At 42.4% G+C, this 20,109-nt stretch overlaps 2 protein-coding genes across 2 annotated transcripts in view; one reads left to right on the plus strand and one right to left on the minus strand.

The window, feature by feature from the left end:
- The window catches only part of LOC115005262 (F-BAR and double SH3 domains protein 1-like), a 44,190-nt gene extending 35,726 nt beyond the window's left edge, over positions 1 to 8,464 (plus strand). Inside the window, exons 17-21 of the mRNA XM_029427059.1 lie at positions 3,026 to 3,126; positions 6,635 to 6,745; positions 6,868 to 7,006; positions 7,127 to 7,182; positions 7,320 to 8,464. Coding sequence (XP_029282919.1) covers positions 3,026 to 3,126; positions 6,635 to 6,745; positions 6,868 to 7,006; positions 7,127 to 7,182; positions 7,320 to 7,370 — 458 coding nt within the window. The 3' untranslated portion in view covers positions 7,371 to 8,464. The remainder of the gene's footprint in view (positions 1 to 3,025; positions 3,127 to 6,634; positions 6,746 to 6,867; positions 7,007 to 7,126; positions 7,183 to 7,319) is intronic.
- A 307-nt stretch (positions 8,465 to 8,771) lies between these two features.
- LOC115005261 (flocculation protein FLO11-like) overlaps positions 8,772 to 20,109 on the minus strand; it is a 13,409-nt gene continuing 2,071 nt past the window's right edge. Inside the window, exons 3-4 of the mRNA XM_029427057.1 lie at positions 15,631 to 15,807; positions 8,772 to 15,421 (exon numbers count right to left, since the gene is read on the minus strand). Coding sequence (XP_029282917.1) covers positions 13,528 to 15,421; positions 15,631 to 15,807 — 2,071 coding nt within the window. The 3' untranslated portion in view covers positions 8,772 to 13,527. The remainder of the gene's footprint in view (positions 15,422 to 15,630; positions 15,808 to 20,109) is intronic.

The following is a 20,109-nucleotide window of genomic DNA, read 5'->3' on the forward strand; positions in this document are numbered from 1 at the left end:
GAGGCGCTGCTCCCCCCCCCCCCCCCCCCCAAAATGAACCCCGTGTTTCTTTTATATAAATATATAGCAAAAAATCACAACTCACTTTTCACATTGAACAGGTGCTCTTTTATTAACAAAACAAAACGCTTATGTTATTTACCTAATTTATGTGCTCGTTTCCGTGTCTACTGTGTTGCTTTGCACATTCGCTCCTCTGCTTTGTTTCGCGCACACCTCTAGTCAGAGACAGATACATGGATGCATGCATCCATGTATCTTTCTGTTTTATCTTTCCATGTTTTTATGTTCTGCTCTGGAGAGAGCTGTTTGTTGGGCCAATCCCTGCCGAAGAGCGTTAACTTTATCCAAACGCATTCGTCCTTTCAGCTCGTGCAGTTCGGCATTTTTTGTGTAGTAATGACGCTTGAGAGCCTTTTTCATGACCGAGAGCGTGTCCGCACAAACTAGACACACTGGCCTTTTACTTCCACAAAGAAATAATCGTTCGTCCATTTCTCCTGGAAGTTCCGCATCCACCTTTCTCTTGTTTACACTCGCCATGTTGCGTTCGCTGATGTCAATGACAGTCTTGTTTAATATTGAAGTTTTTTGACATGACGTGACCACGTGATGACACGTTCCGATCGCGTTGTGTTCAAGGACCCTGACCTTGGCCAGGAAAAATAGTCAGTCACCTGTTTTATTCTATTGCTGACTAGATTTGGATTTGTTTTTTGGAGTAGATTTTTTGCGTGTCTTTATGAATTACCTCATGGGCCGTACACACAAACGCCCCCGTTTCTAAAATATTGCTCCCAGCGCCCCCCAAGGTTCTCTGAACACCCCCTGAGGGGGCAATACCGCCCCCGTTGAGAACCCCTGCTCTATCCCCTCTCACCTTCTCCAGTCTATTGCTCCTGACCTTCTTCCTTTTCTCACCCATCTTATTAACACTTCCTTAACATCTGGTTGCTTTCCTAACAATCTTAGGAGGCAAGAGTGAACCCTCTCTTAAAGAAACCCTCACTCGACCCCTCTGAAGTGAACAACTACAGACCTGTTTCTCTTCTTCCATTTCTTTCCAAAACACTTGAACCGTGTTCTTTAATCAATTATCGTCTTACCTTCGCCGTCTCGATCTGCTCCAATCTTGTTTCAAGACAGGCCACTCAACTGAGACTGCCCTCCATGCTGTCACTGAGGAACTCCACGCTGCTAGATCAGCCTCCCTCTCCTCTGTTCTCATCCTTCTGGTTCCTTTCTGCTGCGTTTGACACAGTGAACCACCAGATCCTCCTCTACACTCTCCAAGAACTGGGAGTCTCAGGCTCTGCTCTCTCCCTGCTCGAATCCTACCTAAAGGACCGCACCTACAGGGTAACTTGGAGAGGGTCTCTGTCAAACCTTTGTCAACTCACCACTGGGGTACCTCAGGGTTCCTTCCTGGGTCCCCCCCTCTTTTCGCTGTACACCAACTCACTTGGCTCTGTCATTCACTCTCATGGCTTCTCCTACCACAGCTACGCAGATGACACTCAACTGATTCTGTCTTTTCCCAGATCTGAAACCCAGGTGGGGCACGGATCTCTGCTTGTCTGGCTGATATCACTTGAAACTCAACCTTGACTTGACCGAACTGCTCTTCCTTCCGGGGAAGGGCTCTCCCATCCAAAACCTTACCTTACCATCAAGATTGGCACCTTGGTTGTTTCCCCGACTCGGACTGCAAGGAATCTGGGTGTGACACTGGACGACCAACTGTCCTTCAGCGCCAGCATCGCTGCAACAACCCGCTCCTGCAGACACACTCTTTACGACATCAGGAGGACACATCCTCTCCTGCAGACACACTCTTTACGACATCAGGAGGACACATCCTCTCCTGCAGGCACACTCTTTACAACATCAGGAGGATATGTCCTCTCCTGCAGACGCACTCTGTACAACATTAGGAGGATACGTTCCGTACTGACTCAGAAGGCGGCGCAGGTTCTTGTCCAGGCTCTTGTCACCTCGCACCTTGACTACTGCAACTCCCTCCTTGCTACACTGTCTACATGTGCCATCCGACCTGTACAGCTCATCCAGAATGCAGCAGCCCGACTGGTCTTCAACTTACCCAAGTTCTCCCACACTACACTGCTCCTCCGCTCCCTTCACTGGCTACCAGTGGCTGCCTAAATCTCCTTCAAGACCCTGGTGCTGGCCTACCGTGCTATGAATGGATCAGGTCCTTCTTACATCCAGGCCATGATGACACGTCAAACCATACACCCCAGTTTGCTTACTTTGCTCTGCATCGGCTTGCTGCTCCCTCACTGCGAGTGGGACCCAGATTCCGCTCAAACAAAACCCGCCTGTTTGCTATCCTGACTCCAAAATGGTGGAACGACTCACCTGTTTTGTCTACACATCGGTCAATGAGAGAACATTTTAAATAATAAAAAAATAAAATTCTGTTCTTTGTATGTTGTACTTACATTGGTTTGGCTTATTTGAAGCTAATTTACTTACAAAATTATTGCTGTTTGGAGTTGTATCCTCATGATTGTTTTGCACATATTGAATTGTAATGTAATGTAGTGTGCGTGCGTGCATGCATGTATGTATATGTGTGTGTGGGCGGGTGTGTTAGGGCCTGGAGCCTCTCCAGAGGGTGTGTGTGTGTGTGTTATTTACAGTACCGCTGAATATATCAGTACTTACATATTGTTTTTCAAAACAGTCATACATTTTAATTATCCATTTCAATACTTTCTCATTCAATAGCCACATTTAATACACTACTTGTGTCAAACTGTGCCTCCCTAACAAGCATCTCTCAGGTTAGGTATGACCATTTAGGGAAAGCTACTAGCATGGCAACTAGTTGCACCTTGCAAGTATCGCAGGAATCACGGCCCTCTATCATATTCTGGCTTCCTAAAGTCATCAAAACTTTGAGGACCCCTGATGTAATGTGTTTGCACACATTATTCACAATAAAGTGATGTCATGGGAGTGTGTGTGTTATTAATCCAGTTTGACTTGAATCCTGTGTCAGGTGTAGCCAGAGCTCTGTACTCCTACCAGGCCCAGAGTGCAGAGGAGCTTTCCTTCCAGGAGGGGGCACTAATTTACCTGATTCACCGTCGACATGCAGAGGTATGTATTATCTGTACCGATGTAGGGGCTGAAGCCTCAGAGAAATGCAGTCTTCGTTTGCACAAATGACCTTTGCAGACTTCAAAATCCCACAATCCACAGTCTAGCCAACAACATAGAGAGAGACTTATTAAAACCATTGCGTAAAAAGTGAGAATATATTAAAATACATGATATTATAATTCAGAGTAATCTCAGTCCACGGCTCTTCTGCTTACAGAGCAGGCTCTCTCCCTCTACTCCTGCTCCATGAGTGGGAGTTTCTTTGATTACATTGACCCTCTCACTCTGAAACGCTGATGTCCCTTCATAGGTGCTGTTCATTTGAGCTTGTAAATATGTAAAAGGTTTGTTTGATCTTTCGAGATTGAATGCTGTTTGTTAGAGGCCACTAAAAACTAAAATATTGAACAACAATATTAGATTTTTATTTATTTAAATGACCTTACTTACAAACTCTTGTAAAAGGTTGTGTTCAAAGGCTGGATTTTTAATTGCTAGTGCAATACATGTTCAGGATGTGCTCGTGCCACTGCTTCTTGGGTTTCAAAGTGAGTCTATGCACATGTTTACAGTAGCAACGCTACAGTATGCGAATCATGAGTGCAAAAGCTCCCATGAAAATGATGGCCTCAATAAAGCCAAAGCTTCATTAAATATGTTACCCCAGGTTTGATGAATCCCTTTGAAAGAAAGTCGAAGTTCAGACTGGCAAACACATCGAGACTTCTTCATTTAAAGGGAAACACATCTTTTAGGCTGCTCCAGGCACCTATACCATAATGTTACGGATAACTGTGCAATGTGTTTAACACTGTGACGGTCCCCTGGCTTGTTCATGTGTTGTTATACTGTGTCTCTAATGCAGCAGGTATAACGAGGTGGTAATCGCCCTAGTTGGTAGCACCTGGGCACGATGCTCTCCAACTATAAAACTTAGTTTGACAAAATAATGTCCACTCACTAGCTTTTTCCAGAGCTTTCAACCACATTTCTCTGTCTTCACTATGGAGCTTTTATACTATCTTTAATCAAGAGCATGTTTTTCTATTTCAGAGCATGCCTCTGATTTCATGTTCAGATTTTGTAATGCTTTCCCCAAGAACCATGCCCTCCTCACACTTAGATTTGCTCTGCCTCTCCTCAAACTGCATGCTTACACTCAGATATATTGTTGCTTACACTCAGATATATTGCTGCTTACACTCAGATATATTGTTGCTTACACTCAGATATATTGTTGCTTACACTCAGATATATTGTTGCTTGCAGTCAGATATATTGTTGCTTTCACTCAGATATATTGTTGCTTTGTACTGGCGCTGATATAAGCATGGGCGTCATTTTATTCCAAAAGTCGTAAAAAAAAAACGCCAAGAAACTACATATAATAAAGCCTTGGAGCGGAAAGGGGATGAATGAACCAAGTTAAAGAGTAACCGCCCATCTGTGACGCTCTTAATGTAAAGGAAGCACACCCACAACGAGGTATGGATCATTTCATTGGTCAACACTACACCTGGCATTCTATTGGTTGGGGAATTTTGACAGGGTTATTGTACAGAAAATCCAAGAGCAGATGAGAAATCAGAGAGCACAGAACCAGTGTGAGGAGAAGGTAAGCAACAATATATCTGAGTGTAAACAACTATATATCTGAGTGTAAGCAACAATATATCTGAGTGTAAGCAACAATATATCTGAATGTAAGCAACAATATATCTGAGTGTAAACAACTATATATCTGAGTGTAAGCAACAATATATCTGAGTGTAAGCAACAATATATCTGAATGTAAGCAACAATATATCTGAGTGTAAGCAACAATATATCTGAATGTAAGCAACAATATATCTGAGTGTAAACAACTATATATCTGAGTGTAAGCAACAATATATCTGAATGTAAGCAACAATATATCTGAGTGTAAACAACTATATATCTGAGTGTAAGCAACAATATATCTGAATGTAAGCAACAATATATCTGAGTGTAAACAACTATATATCTGAGTGTAAGCAACAATATATCTGAGTGTAAGCAACAATATATCTGAATGTAAGCAACAATATATCTGAGTGTAAACAACTATATATCTGAGTGTAAGCAACAATATATCTGAATGTAAGCAACAATATATCTGAGTGTAAACAACTATATATCTGAGTGTAAGCAACAATATATCTGAGTGTAAGCAACAATATATCTGAATGTAAGCAACAATATATCTGAGTGTAAACAACTATATATCTGAGTGTAAGCAACAATATATCTGAGTGTAAGCAACAATATATCTGAGTGTAAGCAACAATATATCTGAGTGTAAGCAACAATATATCTGAATGTAAGCAACAATATATCTGAGTATAAACAACTATATATCTGAGTGTAAGCAACAATATATCTGAGTGTAAGCAACAATATATCTGAGTGTAAGCAACAATATATCTGAGCTCACAAAACACTTCACAAAACACTAAAACATTTTACAAAACACTTCACAAAACACTAAAACATTTTACAAAACATTTCTCAAAACACCAAAACATTTCAAAAAGCACATAATATTTCACAAAAAACAACGACATTAACTCAAACAGGGAAAGCTAAGTACGTATTGGACAATGATTCCTCGTCGATGATTGGATGCACCGACTGAATGTCTGTCAGTCTGCCACAAACGGAAATACTTTTTCTTGTTTTGAGCACAGACCAGCCCACATTTCCCATCATGCACAGTGACGGACTGATACGTTTTGTTTGCTGTGTAGTTAACTTGCTGTGTTATGTTCCAAAATGTAAGTTTTTAAATTCCTCCAATCTCAATTGCACTGAACTAGAATGGTTTGATAGTGAAGAAGAACGTTCCACTCTCTGTAAGAGCAACAGTGTGATCGGACTCGTCTGCACCAGCAGCAGGCAGCCGCGACTGCACCAGCAGCAGGCAGCCGGTGTGAGCAGGCAGCCAGTGTGAGCAGGACAGCGAGGGCAGTGAGGGGAAAAAGTCAGGGACTCGTGACCACTGGGACGTTCGACAGGCTTCCCCAGTACATACCAGACACTCAAAAGATTTGTTCCTTCATTTTTCCTTCATTCCTTATCATCCTGGCCTATGAGATGAGAAGCAGTAATGTGCCGCAATGTTTCCCGTCTGCCAGAACAGATGGACTACTCAGCAAAAGTAAGTAATCAGTCCAGCACGAGGCATGAAGAAGAAGTATTTCTGTTTGTGGCAGACTGACAGACAAGGCATTCAATCAGAAACGAGGAATCATTGTCCAACCTACCTTTGCTTTACAGTTTTTGTTAATGTCATTGTATTTTGTGAAATGTAAAACGTGGCATGAAAAGCGCTAGAAAAAGGTAGTTGGTGGACCGTGGGTTTACAGTATTTTGAGGAAGGAATAGATGGATTCATGAGGAATTGTTTGTGTTTCCAACCTCCCAACTATTCTACTTTTTATGTGTCGTATCTCACTACATTATCTATGTGAATGTTGTTTTACAGGTGGATGATGGTTTTTGGGAGGGAGAGCTGAATGGACGGATTGGTGTCTTCCCATCGTTGGTGGTAGAGCTGGTCCACGATGAAGGGGAGGAGAAGGAGAAGGATGAAGAGGTGAGACTGTATTCTCTGTATGATTTATGAATAGCTAAAAGCTTAATTCCACTTAGCCTTTGACATCTGCCCAACTCATCTGATTGACTGTCTCGCTCCTCTGTTATTTATTTTTTTTCCAGCCTCTCCCTACCTCAACCATGGCTCCCTTCTCTCCCTTCATCCCAAGCCTTTCCAACCCTCGCTTTTGTTCAGCACTTAGTACTTCTCGGCCTAGCTGCGTGGAGGACAAACAGCAGGTCTTTGCAGACAACACAATAGGTGAGTGGTGGCAACCGTTACTCCAACTAGAGCAGAGTTGTGTTCCATTCTGATGTCATCGTTTCATACAGTAATTCATTAGGATGTTAATGGTTGTCATTGTGTCTGTTGTCCCATCAGAGACTGCAGGCAGCAGCCACAGCTCTCCAGACTTCTCCAGCAGTCCACTAAGACCAGTATGTGCATTTTAAGAGAGAATGTTCTCTAGAATTATGAATAGGGATATACTGAGGATTGGTGAATGTTAATTCTTTGAACTGAAAGGGATCAATGATAATGAACAAAACTCTCTCCTCCCTGTGTACTGTTCTAGTGTCGAGCGCCTCCTCTTCCTCCAACCCACAAGCCTTCCCCTCAGTCTTGAGACAAAAACTGGAGTCACTGTCAATGTTCACAAGAATACAGGACCTGTAAGGAACAAAGGAACACAGGTTCTGTGCCTTTTATTTTAGCATTGAACAAACAACTTGTATTTGTTTTTTAGGATTTGTTAGTATTTCCCAGGTGATGTGAGGATGTGTCACTTCACCTACATGTGAGCACAAACAAACTGTAGTTGCTTATACAAATACGCAGAGGTGGATAAAGTATTCACATCTTTTACTTAAGTTAAAGTGTAGAAATCTGTTACAGTAAAACTCCAAACTTTCAAAATGTTACAGAAGTAAAAGTACCTCAGTGTTCGCATCAAAATATGCATTAATGTGTTCATCACTTTAATGTTGCAGCTGCTAAAGGAGGAACTTGTTTCTTTGCTTTATATTCTGCTGGGTAATTTCACCAAGGGATTAATAAAGTTTATCTTAATAAAGCATGATAAATGATTTGTTGGTTATATTTTGTATTTATAATCTGAATCTGAATCTTCAAAGTAACTAAAACTGTCAGATAAATGTAGTGCAGTAAAAAGTAAAATATTAACCTCTGAATTGCAATAGTAGCAATAGAAATTGTACAATAAAAACAAAAAAAAAGCACAATACTTGAGTAAATGTACTTAGTATAAATAGTCCACCACTGCGCATACATGCCCCAACATTCCAAGTAATGGAGATATAACAATAACATAGCTTTACAGGCTCTCAGCATATGACCCTTTAGAAGCAATATTTGCAAACCAGGTTAAATAGTAGCCAGCACAGCTCAGATCCTAACAGTTAACAGCAACATGAAACAGTGCAGTTATAACTTAAAAGAATATGTTAAACAATATTTGATTTTCTTTGTAAATGTTTCTTTATATTTTCAGGCTTTCAATGAGTTTCTAAAACACTATCTGAATAGTGTGAATAGTATAGTAATGCAAACATGTGGATTACACCAGTTTACACCATAATAGTCTCATTTATTTTACAGTTAATTAATAATATATTATATAAAATTTGGCAGGTTAACAGTAAAAGTGCTAATCTAAATAAACACAATACTTTACAGTAACATAACAATATGAGAATATATGTTATGGTGTGACTGTGGGGACATCCAAAGATGTAATTTCTGTTTATATTCTAAGTATTATATTAATATTATATTATATTATATAAGTATTAAGTATTATTTTGCATTTTATTCAAACTGAACCATTTAGATTTTTGCAAAACATAATATAATTTTTAATTTGTAGAACTGTTTTTGTACTGTAATTTATCATTATGACTAATGATGACATTTAAACTAATTGTGTTGCATTATACTAATGGTCTGACTATTTATGTGACATGATCTTTGACTGATGAAAAGCTCAACAAGGACACAATCACACAGGTTTAAAAAGCATAGTTCATTTATTTAGTTTATAATTATTATTAAATGATGATACATCTGAATATTTACAAGTGTTTTACATCACCAACATGCGTAGTACATTATACATATGTTCCAGGGCCTGCTAGAGAGGATACCTACATAATACATCTCTAAAAGGAAAGGAAAAACAACGACTTGATTTTATCAAGCAGTTTGATCAAATCTGAGGATTTAAAGTGACTATGGAGAATAATGTTTGGAGGCTTTCCGATGTTCAGTGGTGCTGATCTGTGTAATGCTTGACATCTCACAATTATTTTATTGCATTTATAATTAAAACAAATCCTAGGGCAGCAACATGGTACATACGGTAAATTGCAAGCTGACCAACATGTATGTAACAAAAAAAACCTGTGTATTTGCAGTATAAATGAAGATACAATAAACTGAATTGTAAACTGTAAATGTATGGATATTAACAGAGGAAGCTTTTCTTTAGACTGTTGCTGGTGTGACACTTTATAGACACACATGTAGGTATACACACAATACTGTCAATAACATTCAGCTTCTACCCTTCAATTTTATTTCCAGGTACACCAAAACATCTGCAATGTGAATTCCACAGTGTATCATTAACTAAATAAAAGCCTCTGCTTTGTAACTAAATTGGCCTCTGAATTAGTTCCAAAGATATTTAGTTACCGGTAGTAACAATAACTCCTGGTGACTGGGCCCTCATTACACAGTTTATTGCTAAAAATGTTTGCTGGCAAATGTTTTACACTAGAATTACCAGGCAACGACTAAATACGCTGCTATAAGATTTTGTTAACCAAAGGCTTAATTGTTTGTTGATTGTACTTTAAATTAAAGTAGACTTTTAGAAATATCAGTTTAGAATCATATCTTCAAATCTTATTTCTTAAAATAACTTTTAAGATAATCTTTTTAGCATATGCTTTCCAATGCATGTCAGTTGGGGTTAATCAACTTAAACCAAACAAATGTATCTTGACTCTTGTAGTCTTCTACACATACTATATGGTGTTTTGCAGTGCAGTCACCTGTTTGGTTTTACACATACAACCTACAACATACAACTTGATCTTGGTGCTCCATGTTTTTGGTGACACTTTGGCAACTGGCACGACCGACCTTTGACCTCAACGGTGTCTGTCTCCAAAGGAATTTTCAGTTTATTGGAAGGAAGCAAATCGAGACACAGAGCTTCACATTGGTCTGTGTTGAATAATATGGCTTTTTACATACATTATTCCATATTTGCAATGTAGTGTCCCTAGAATATGCATTTAGCCAATTGTTAATAGTGCATAAGTAAAAAAAAAAAAAAGATTCAGTTTTAGTTATTCTCAAAATTATGATCTTGTAAATGATTTTCCTACATGTTAACAATTGAGCACATGGTGTGTTGGGGAGTAACACAACAGCTTGTTGTAATAGAATAAATATGTTGATGATGACACAGCAGTTTAGGAGCATCTTTACGATGACGGTGGGTGATGGACGTGTGGAAGTGGACGTGTGGAAGTGTTGATGACCAGCAGAGGGTGACACACAATCTTTCATGATCACACTCACAAACATGAACAGATCATAAAGCATCTAAATGTACTGCAGAGTACTGGATAAAAATAATGTACTGTATTTCCAGCGGAAAATTGGATTTGGGGGCTGAAGAAAGACATGCAGTGAGAAGAAAACTGGGTCAGCAGACTGCAGGCCTCCTGGTATTATTTCCTGTAAAGGCCAGGAAATTACACCTTTGAACTGTGTCTGATAAGCTCCTTCTGTTCTAACCAGTCTCTGTAGATAGAAGATCCAGAGGCTCAAGAGCCAGAGGATCCAGGGCCATAGGAGGCTCAAAGGGCTCAAGAGCCAGAGGCTCAGTGCACTGTCAACTGGGCTGAATAAACTATCCACCATCCCCAACCTGTCTTTGCTTCCACATTATGCACCGTTTAACTAGCAAAAAATGGAGTTGGACACACCCAAAATGCACTAGCGTCATGCTATAGATAATTTATATAGGGCCCATAGTGTTACAAAACAAAAGAGTTTCTTCAGGAACAAAACGTTTTAGAATTTTTTTACCTTTTTCTTGAGTCAATTGTCCTTACAATGGCCCTGTAGTTCCTGACCTAATCTTAAAGCAACATGACTTTTAAACCTTTATTGCATGTCTGTCCTTCTTCAAAAGTACATACACACATGGTAATCCTCAAAGTCATTCATTTATTTTTCTTTTATTCCTTGTTTTTGTGTTGTTTTGTTCAAATTGATTTAGCTTTTTTTTTCTCACTTTAACTAGCACCTAGTTCTTTTTTATATGTATTCCAGACAAACAGATACAATAATGAACTGAATGTGGGTTGATTCAGATTATTGCTTTAATAGTTGTTTCTTTGTTTTATACTTAATTACCAAAATACTGAAAAAGCTAAGTATTTTGAAGGCTGTTTTTCATGGCAATTTGTTTTGTTAAACTTAAAAGGAAATTTAAATTTACAACAAGGCTGCTCCGATGTTAAAATGAAACTTGAAAACACAAAACATACTTTAATATACATTATTTTTATGTTTCACAGCTTTAAGGACTGCAGAGTTTATTTTGTGAAAGTTTCATGTCTCTATATTCCGAGAGCTTATTTCATATAAGGTGGTCCCACTGTCATGCCTGTTTTCCTGGTTCAATTTATGTTAAACACATTACAAAAGTCCATGAGCGATGAGTGAATGAAAATACTTGAAACAAATCCGATCTTTTACTGGATATGTATTAATTTCACAATTCCATAAAACTAGTGATTTGTGATTTGAGTGACTGGTATAAAGGAAATGTAGTATATTTACTATTACAATAGTATAAGAACTTACTACTACTATACTAGTATTACTGGTGTGACTACTCTAAATGGTTACATTAATGACTGCTGACAGGGTGTCCTGTGGAGCACCACAATGTACGACCCATGTTCAAAATAACTGCTAGTGTTTGTATGGGGGGGGGAGCCAGTGAAGGATCAAGTAATTTTTTCTTCACTAGCACAAACAGGGAACCTGTGCAGGGGAGGGTGGATCTGTGGGGGGCATTGTGAGACCCCGTAATGGTAGAAATGGCCATTCCAAATTTGGAGAAAAGGGGGGGAATTTGGAATAAACAGACACCTGGCAAACAGACTGTATTTGCAAAAGCCACAAGAGTATAGCATAGGGTCAAAAATAATTACATGAAGTTGATGCAAATTCACTAAACTGATACATATTCATTGGCCAAGCTGCTTATTGGGCAACTGTTGCTCCCCTGTTCTTGTGCTGTTCATTTGAATTTACAATATGCAGGATCAATATAGGCGATTAGAGGTTGCCAGCTCTTATTACCTTTATATCAATGAAAAACCATGATGGTGACCAAATCAAGAAATTAATCACACCACTCTGGTTAAAGACTCAATTGTAATCAGTCCATTAGCAAGTCAATTAAAAACCTAAACGTTAACTAATCCATCGACCAGCCAAGTCAGCCTGTCACATATTTTCACTTTTTTGAAAATGTAGGAAAGCACCAACTAAGAACAAGGCGAACTGAAGGAAGATGGATGTATATAATAGAGATATGTTTTTATCATAACATGTAACTCCTGCAATGCACTGGAAATCAGACATTAATTGAAGGACTATACCAGCGACTACAAGTTTGACCTTCTTCACTACAAATTATGAATTGGTCGATCATGTTCTCTTCTGAATTAATTTTGGTGGACAGGAACCAAACACAGCCTCCGAGGCCAGTTTGTCCACAGGGAGTACAACACCAAGGTGGTTTTCTTGCCAGGATTGGCATCTGGAACCCCGTAGCTGATTCAGCCAATAGGACCGCAAGCTGCGTGGCTTACCGAGCTTACTTAATGGCAGCTACAGTTAGCAGCAGTTAGCATTTACTTTAACAAAAAGTAAAGCTATCTGTCCATCACTCTGTAAAACACCTTGGGACTGTAGTTCTTGTCGTCAAACTAGCCTTATAACATTTAATGACATCTTAATTAAAAGTCCAAATGGTTCCACTGTAGAGGTCAAGGGATTTACTCATTATTACACAATTATAAAATTATTTTACAGTGTTATCAAACTTAATGAAATTTAGTCCAAACTGTACCACTTCAGTTGAGGTCAAGCTAAATATTTGTGACACATTTAAAATAATCTCATGACAGCCAATGTCAAAAGCAACCACATACAAGCTAAATAGTTTGATAATTAAGCCTGCTATGACATGTTTTTGACAGGTTATGGTGTCTTGTTAATGTCAAGTTGTCATAACAAAGACATCTCAAACAATGTCGACGTTGCATTAAAAATGACAATTGACCGAATGACAGTTAATGACAACAGTCATAAACACTGCTTCATGTTCATGACTGGTGTCATGTCAGTCTAATGCATACCCATTTAAATAAAGTGTTACCCAAAATGTGGTGTAACGGCTAAACCAACATCGTATCATCTTTTAAATCTAGCAGTGGAAGAGTATCTGTCAACCGGCTAGTCAGTTAAGCAGCCAGTCCAGTCTCACTGCAACATATTCAGTGCTGTGGTTACATGGTAAAAGGCGTATTCATAATTACTTGATTTTATTTTTAACTTATTACTACATTTTATTTCTATGGTGCCACGCTTCACTTCTTTCTTTGGATTCTCAGAGCGTAAATATTGACCACCTCAATATGAGACTCCTTCTATCAGTCCTGTTTTGACTAAATGTTTACCATCTTCTCCAACTCTTCCTCCACCCTCTCTGCTTCTTCCACCTGCGTCACTTTGCAGTCCCTAATATCTTCCATCTCCACCATATCATCCTTCTCTTGGCTCACCCTTGGCCTAACCTCTGCTCCAGGAGTCTCAGGTGTCTGACTTTCAGGTTGTCTAACACCTGAGACATAAATATCTCTTCCCTGACCAACCGCTGGACTAATTCTTGCTTTTTCTGATTCAATCCTAAATTCAGAAGTCTCTACTTTCTGGTCTTGTATTGTAGTAGAGGTTTCTTTCTCCTCCACCAAAGTGAAAACAGAAAACTCTCTCTTACTGTCAGGGCTGGCTTTGACGATAGTCACACTACTCATTCTGCTTTCTATAGGTGAGGAGGGGGACAGTGGCCTGGACGGTGATGGAGGCAAACTGCTCAGTCTGTTTTTAGAAAGCTGATCAGGTGGAGAGTAAAGGCCAGAAGCTTTAGAATTTCCCTCGACTGGTAAAAGTTTAGCTTTTTTGAGAATCCCTACCCTCAGTATTTCTGTCTTTTCGTCTGTTGTCTGGATTATGGCTCCTTCCAGCTCTTGTTCCTCTAGAGATAATGGGCTTAAAATCATATCCCCTTTGGTAAAAGATGTTACAGACGTCACACTTCCTGACTTTGAAATTGGATGAGCTGAACTTCCGAAGCACGGGTTTTGGTCAGCTGAAGAAGAAGAGGGGGTTTGTGGTGATACTGGCATGGTTTTAAGTTTGGGTCTAGCAGTAAGAGCAGGTGAGGGAGTTTGGGCTTGTAATGGACTAGTACTTTTTCCAAAAGATAAAGATGCTCCTGATGGGAGTTTGAAGCTGGGAGTGAGGGCGGGGGGGAAAGCAGAAGTTTTTGCAGCCTCTGATGGTATATTTCTTAAGGTTAATTTTGGGTTTGGCGTGAACACCCCGGGTGAGATAGGAGTTTTTAATGAGTCTGAAGATGGGGTCTTGATTGGGTACAAAGATGAAGGGGATGAACCGAAGCTTATTAAAGCTTGCGTAGCACCAAAACCTGATTTCAGATCTGGGCTGGAGCTTGGGTCAGGGGGAATTTGGGTAACATGAAAACCTTTGCTAGAACAGGGTTCAGGTTGACCAGTAGGAATGACAGGAGTGAAACCTGGAATTGATCCAGTCGTAGGGGCAATTGGTGTAGAGGTCTGTAGTGGCCCAGGATCATATGCCTCTTCATTTTTTAACACCTTATCCTCAGCATCTCTTTGTTTCTTTGTTGTAAATTTTTGTGCAGACGAAGCATGAGATGGAACAGGAAGCAAGCTGGGGGCAGAAGCTGATGTAGTCCCAACAGAAGGTTTGATCATAAGGTTTGTATGAGGTTCAGGACTGAGCCCATGTTTAGAGCCATCTTCAGGACCAGACTTAGAGCCATGGGCCCAGTCCTCACTTTGGGAAGAGGGAGAAATAACAGAACCTGAAGTTTTAGCCTCCCATTGAGGTAAAGCAGGCATTTGATTATTTGAGGGCTCAGTTTCAGGTTTGATACCAGGTTTAGTATCACATTCAGAAGCAATTTCATTGTTCTCTGCTTGCAACAGTTCCTCCAGCACTACATGTTGCTGCTGAATAGCAAGTCTAACACCTCCCTCTTCTACTTTCATGCAAGTGGGGTCGCTACACCGCCTCAACCCGAATATGGTTACACTCTTCCTGCGTTTTCCCACATTCGGAGCAACCCCATTGGAGCCCTCTGAAGGCGGTCGAACATCCTTGAACATGCTTCTCAGGTTGTACCCACCCTCCTTCCGCTCCTCGCTGTCCTGGGATTGGTCCAGCTGGTCCCCTGAACTGACCAATGGAATAGGATCTCCATGAAGCTTCTTATCAGTGTGAGTCACCCGGAACCTGAGAGGATAATGATACATTCAGGATTATATATTTCTGCTACCCTAACCCAGTGGTTCGCAAACTTTTTCTGCAGGGCCCCCCTTTTGTAGATAAGAATATCTTCGAGCCCCCCCTGGGAGCCTTGTCACAAACATGTTATGCTAGTATAGCGAACCACTGCCCTAACACAACATGCACTCTGCACAAGTGGTTTAATTGTTTGTTACCTGCCAACAGAGAAAACAGTCTGCTCTCCAGGTCGTTGTTTAGAGCGGGTGGTTCGGCTTTGTCGTCTACCCTTTTTAGATCGGACCTGCGCACAAAGGTGGCAGGAGTTGTGGTCGGTGCCTGAGTGGACTGTGTGGTGATGGGGAGGAACACCACCAATGGACTCCTTACGCAACCTAGACATCAAAATGATTATTAGTATTGTAAGATAAGAGATAAGATAAGAGAGACTTTGTTGTCGTCCATCTATATACAGTGATGAACAACATTGTGTTCCCATGGTCCAGGTGCAAAACAAAATAATTAACAAATGAACATCAGGTGCATCTCCGCCACATCACCTGCTAACACAAACAGGTATATGGTGAACTTTTATGGATTTACATCAACAACAACAACACTGGACTGGATTAAAACTTCAGGAAAACTTAAATATTTTCCTCATGCTGATCAATGAGTCGCTTAATCATTCCTCAAAGACACTGCGCTAAATTAGGACATATATGGCGGAGACATGCATTCCATCCATCCATCGTCTACCGCTTATCCGGGATCGGGTCGCGGGGTCAGCAGCTCCAGTAAGGAACCCCAATCTTCCCTTCTCCGGGCCACATCCTCCAGCTCCGACTGGGGGATCCTGAGGCGTTCCCAGGCCAGAGAGGAGATATAATCTCTCCATCGAGTCCTGGGTCTTCCCCGGGGTCTCCTCGCAGCTGGACGTGCCTGGAACACCTCCCTAGGGAGGCGCCCAGGTGGCATCCTTACTAGATGCACGAACCACCTCAACGTAAAGGAGCAGCGGCTCTACTCCGAGTGACTCACGGATGGCTGAGCTTCTCACCCTATCTCTAAGGGAGACGCCAGCCACCCGTCTGAGAAAACCCATTTTGGCCGCTTGTACCCGTGATCTCGTTCTTTCGGTCATGACCCAGCCTTCATGACCATAGGTGAGGGTAGGAACGAAGATTGACCGGTATATTGAGAGCTTTGCCTTCTGGCTCAGCTCTCTTTGTCACAACAGTGCGGTAAAGTGACTGTAATACCGCCCCCGCTGCTCTGATTCTCCGGCCAATCTCTCGCTCCATCGTCCCCTCATTTGCGAACAGGACCCCAAGGTACTTGAACTCCTTCACTTGGGGTAAAGGCTCATTTCCCTACCCGGAGTAGGCAATCCACCAGTTTCCTGCTGAGAGCCATGGCCTCAGATTTTGAGGTGCTGATCCTCATCCCAACCGCTTCGGCTGCGAACCGATCCAGTAACTGTTGAAGGTCACAGACATATGATGCCATAAGGACCACATCATCTGCAAAGAGCAGCGATGAGATCCTCAGGTCACCGAACTGCAACCCCTCTCCTCCCCGACTACGCCTCGATATCCTATCCATGAAAATCACGAACAGGATTGGTGATAAAGCGCAGCCCTGGCGGGGGCCAACATTCACTGGGAGCAAGTCCAACTTACTGGTGAGTATCCGGACACAACTCTCGCTTTGGGCGTACAGGGATTGGATGGCCCTCAGAAGTGACCCCCTCACCCCATACTCCCGCAGACCCCTTCTCCGGCGGCGGGAATGAAGGAGGCGGCGAAAGGTGTATACAGGACCGCCATCGATGAAGCTAGGCGGCGGGGGAGGCGGAGCAGCCGGGAACAGTGGACTCTCCCTCACAGGTTTAACCCTCGAAACGTGGAAGGTCGGATGTATCCGCATGGAACGGGGCAACTTTAGTTTGACTGCCGCGGGGTTGATAACTTCCTGGATCTCAAACAGGCCGATGAACTGAGGCGCCAATGTTTTAGACTCCACCCGTAACGGGATGTCCCGAGTTGACAGCCACACTTTCTGGCCCACACGTACCGGTCCGTCGAGCGGAGGAGAGTAGCTCTAGCCTGGGTCCAGGTTCCAGCCTGGAGGGAAGGACAGGAGACCTCTTTCTCCAATGCGGAGAACAGTGGCGGTTGGAACCCGTAGGCACACTGAAATGGGGACAGTCCAGTGGCTGAGTTGACCAGGGTATTAAATAATAAAACTCCCTCCAGAATATGGATGTGAACTGGGGTCCTCGGTCGGAAACCACATTGGTAGGGAGTCCATGGAGTTGAAAGACATGCAGCAGAACCAGTTCCGCAGTCTCCTTGGCCGACGGGAGCTTGGGCAGCGGCACAAAGTGGGCCATCTTGCTAAACCAGTCAACTATAGTCAGAATGGTGGTATGACCGTTGGACATAGGCAGGCCGGTTACAAAGTCTAGAGAGATGTGGGACCAGGGACGATGGGGCACTGGTAGAGGTAGCAGAAGGCCAGCAGGAGCTTGGTGAGATGGCTTGTGCTGACTACAAATGGGACACGCATTGACGAACCCACGAGTGTCCTCCGTAGAAGGACCTCCTTAGTCCGTTGGATGCATGCTCCCCCGTCCCACGATGTATCCCAGAAACAAGACAAAGGTAGTATGGAACTCACATTTCTCGGTCTTTACAAACAGCGAGTTCTCAAGCAAGCGTTGAAGGACGGCCTGGACATGATGCATATGTTCCCCCTTGGTACGGGAGTAGATCAAGATGTCGTCTAGGTATACGAACACCTGCTTGTTCAACATGTCTCTAAGAACATCATTTACCAATGCCTGGAATACCGCTGGGGCGTTTGTGAGGCCGAACGGCATCACCAGGTATTCATAATGTCCAGAGGCGGTGTTAAAAGCAGTCTTCCACTCGTCTCCCTCCCGGATCCGAACTAAGTGGTAGGCATTGCGAAGGTCCAACTTCGTAAAGATGGTAGCCCCCTGCAATAACTCAAAAGCGGAGGAGATGAGGGGAAGAGAATATCGGTTCTTTACCGTTTCGTCGAGTCATAAATATTTAAAAGTGTCATGGTGCTGATGCAGAAATATAAAATAAAATGTGTACTTAAAATATAAATGTACTATCAAAATGTACTATAAAAATAACATATATACACTGTATAAAATATATACATTTAAGAGTCTTATAGTGGCGTTCACATCACATTGCTCAGGAGAAAAGTTATTTCTGGTTCAACAGTCTGACAGTCTGGCTGTTCTGCTCTTTATGCTGTGGAACCTCTTGCCAGAGGGCAGCAGGGAGAACAGGCCGTGGTGGAGGTGAGTGAGGTCTTTTGTAATGTTCTGGGCTCTGGTGAGGCAACGTTTATTTGCAGTGTCTCTGATGGAAGGAAGAGACGTCCTGATGATCTTCTCCGCTGTCCTCACCACTCTCTGCAGAGACTTCCAGTCTGAGGTGTTGCAGTTTCCAGACCAGGTAGAGATGCAACTGGTCAGGATGCTCTCTATGGTGCCTCTGTAGAACGTGGCGAGGATGGGGGGGGAGCTGTGCTCTTTTCAACCTGCGCAGAAAGTGTAGGCCCTGCTCTGCCTTTTTCACCAGTGAGGAGGTGTGAAGGTCAGACTGTTTGTGAGTTGCACCCCCAAGAACTTTGTGTTGTCTGTAGTCTTCACTGCTGTGCCGTTGAGGAGGAGTGGTGTGTGACAGTTCTGTTTTTTCCTGAAGACAACAATGATCTCTTTAGTTTTTTCAGGATTCAGGACATTCAGGATCAGGTTGTTGGTGTGACACCAGTCTGTCAGATGTTTCACCTCCTCCCTGTAGGCCAGTTTGTTGTTATCCCTGATGAGTCCCACCACTGTTGTGGTTCATACGGAACCTGGCACAACAGTCGTGGGTCATCAGGGTGAACAGCAGTGGACTCAGAACGCAGCCCTGTGGGGAGCCGGTGCTCAGAAAAATGGTGCTGGAGGTGCTGTTTCCAACCCGCACATGCCGGGGTCTGTTGGTGAGACAATCCAGCAGCCAGTTACACAGGGGGGTGTTGAGGCCGAGGGGTCCCAATTTGCTTACCAGATGCTGGGGGATGATTGTGTTGAATGCTGAGCTGAAATCCAGGAACAGCATTCGCACATGGGTGTTCTTCTCCTCCAGGTGGGCCAGGCTCAGGTGGAGTGCAGAGGAGATGGCGTCCTCTGTGGAGCGGTTTGGGCGGTAATCAAACTGGAACTGGTTGAGTGTGGGGGGAAGTATGGAGATGATATGGTCCTTGACCAGCCTCTCATCATGATGGGGGTGAGTGCTACCGGCCGGTAATCATTCAGACAAGTGATTGGGGATTTTTTAATGGCTGCTGACTTGAAACATGATGGAACAATAGCCTGGTCCAGCGAAGTGTTGAAGATGTCTGTGAGGACATGGGGCAGCTGGTCGGCACAGTCCCTGAGCAGCCATCCTGGTATACTGTCCGGGCCCGCCGCCTTCCGGGGGTTAACTTTCTTCAGCGTCCTCCGGACATCAGCTGTATCGAGGATTAGTGATTGTTCACCATGCTGGGGTATAGCTTTTATTGCAGTTGTGTTGTTTAGTGCCTCAAAGCGTCCAAAGTGATTATTGAGGTTGTTGAGGAAGATTTTGTTGTCCTCACAGGGTGGTGGAGCAGCCTTGTATATA

Source organism: Cottoperca gobio, unplaced genomic scaffold, assembly GCF_900634415.1.
Source record: "Cottoperca gobio unplaced genomic scaffold, fCotGob3.1 fCotGob3_28arrow_ctg1, whole genome shotgun sequence".
Classification (NCBI taxonomy): Eukaryota; Metazoa; Chordata; class Actinopteri; order Perciformes; family Bovichtidae; genus Cottoperca; species Cottoperca gobio.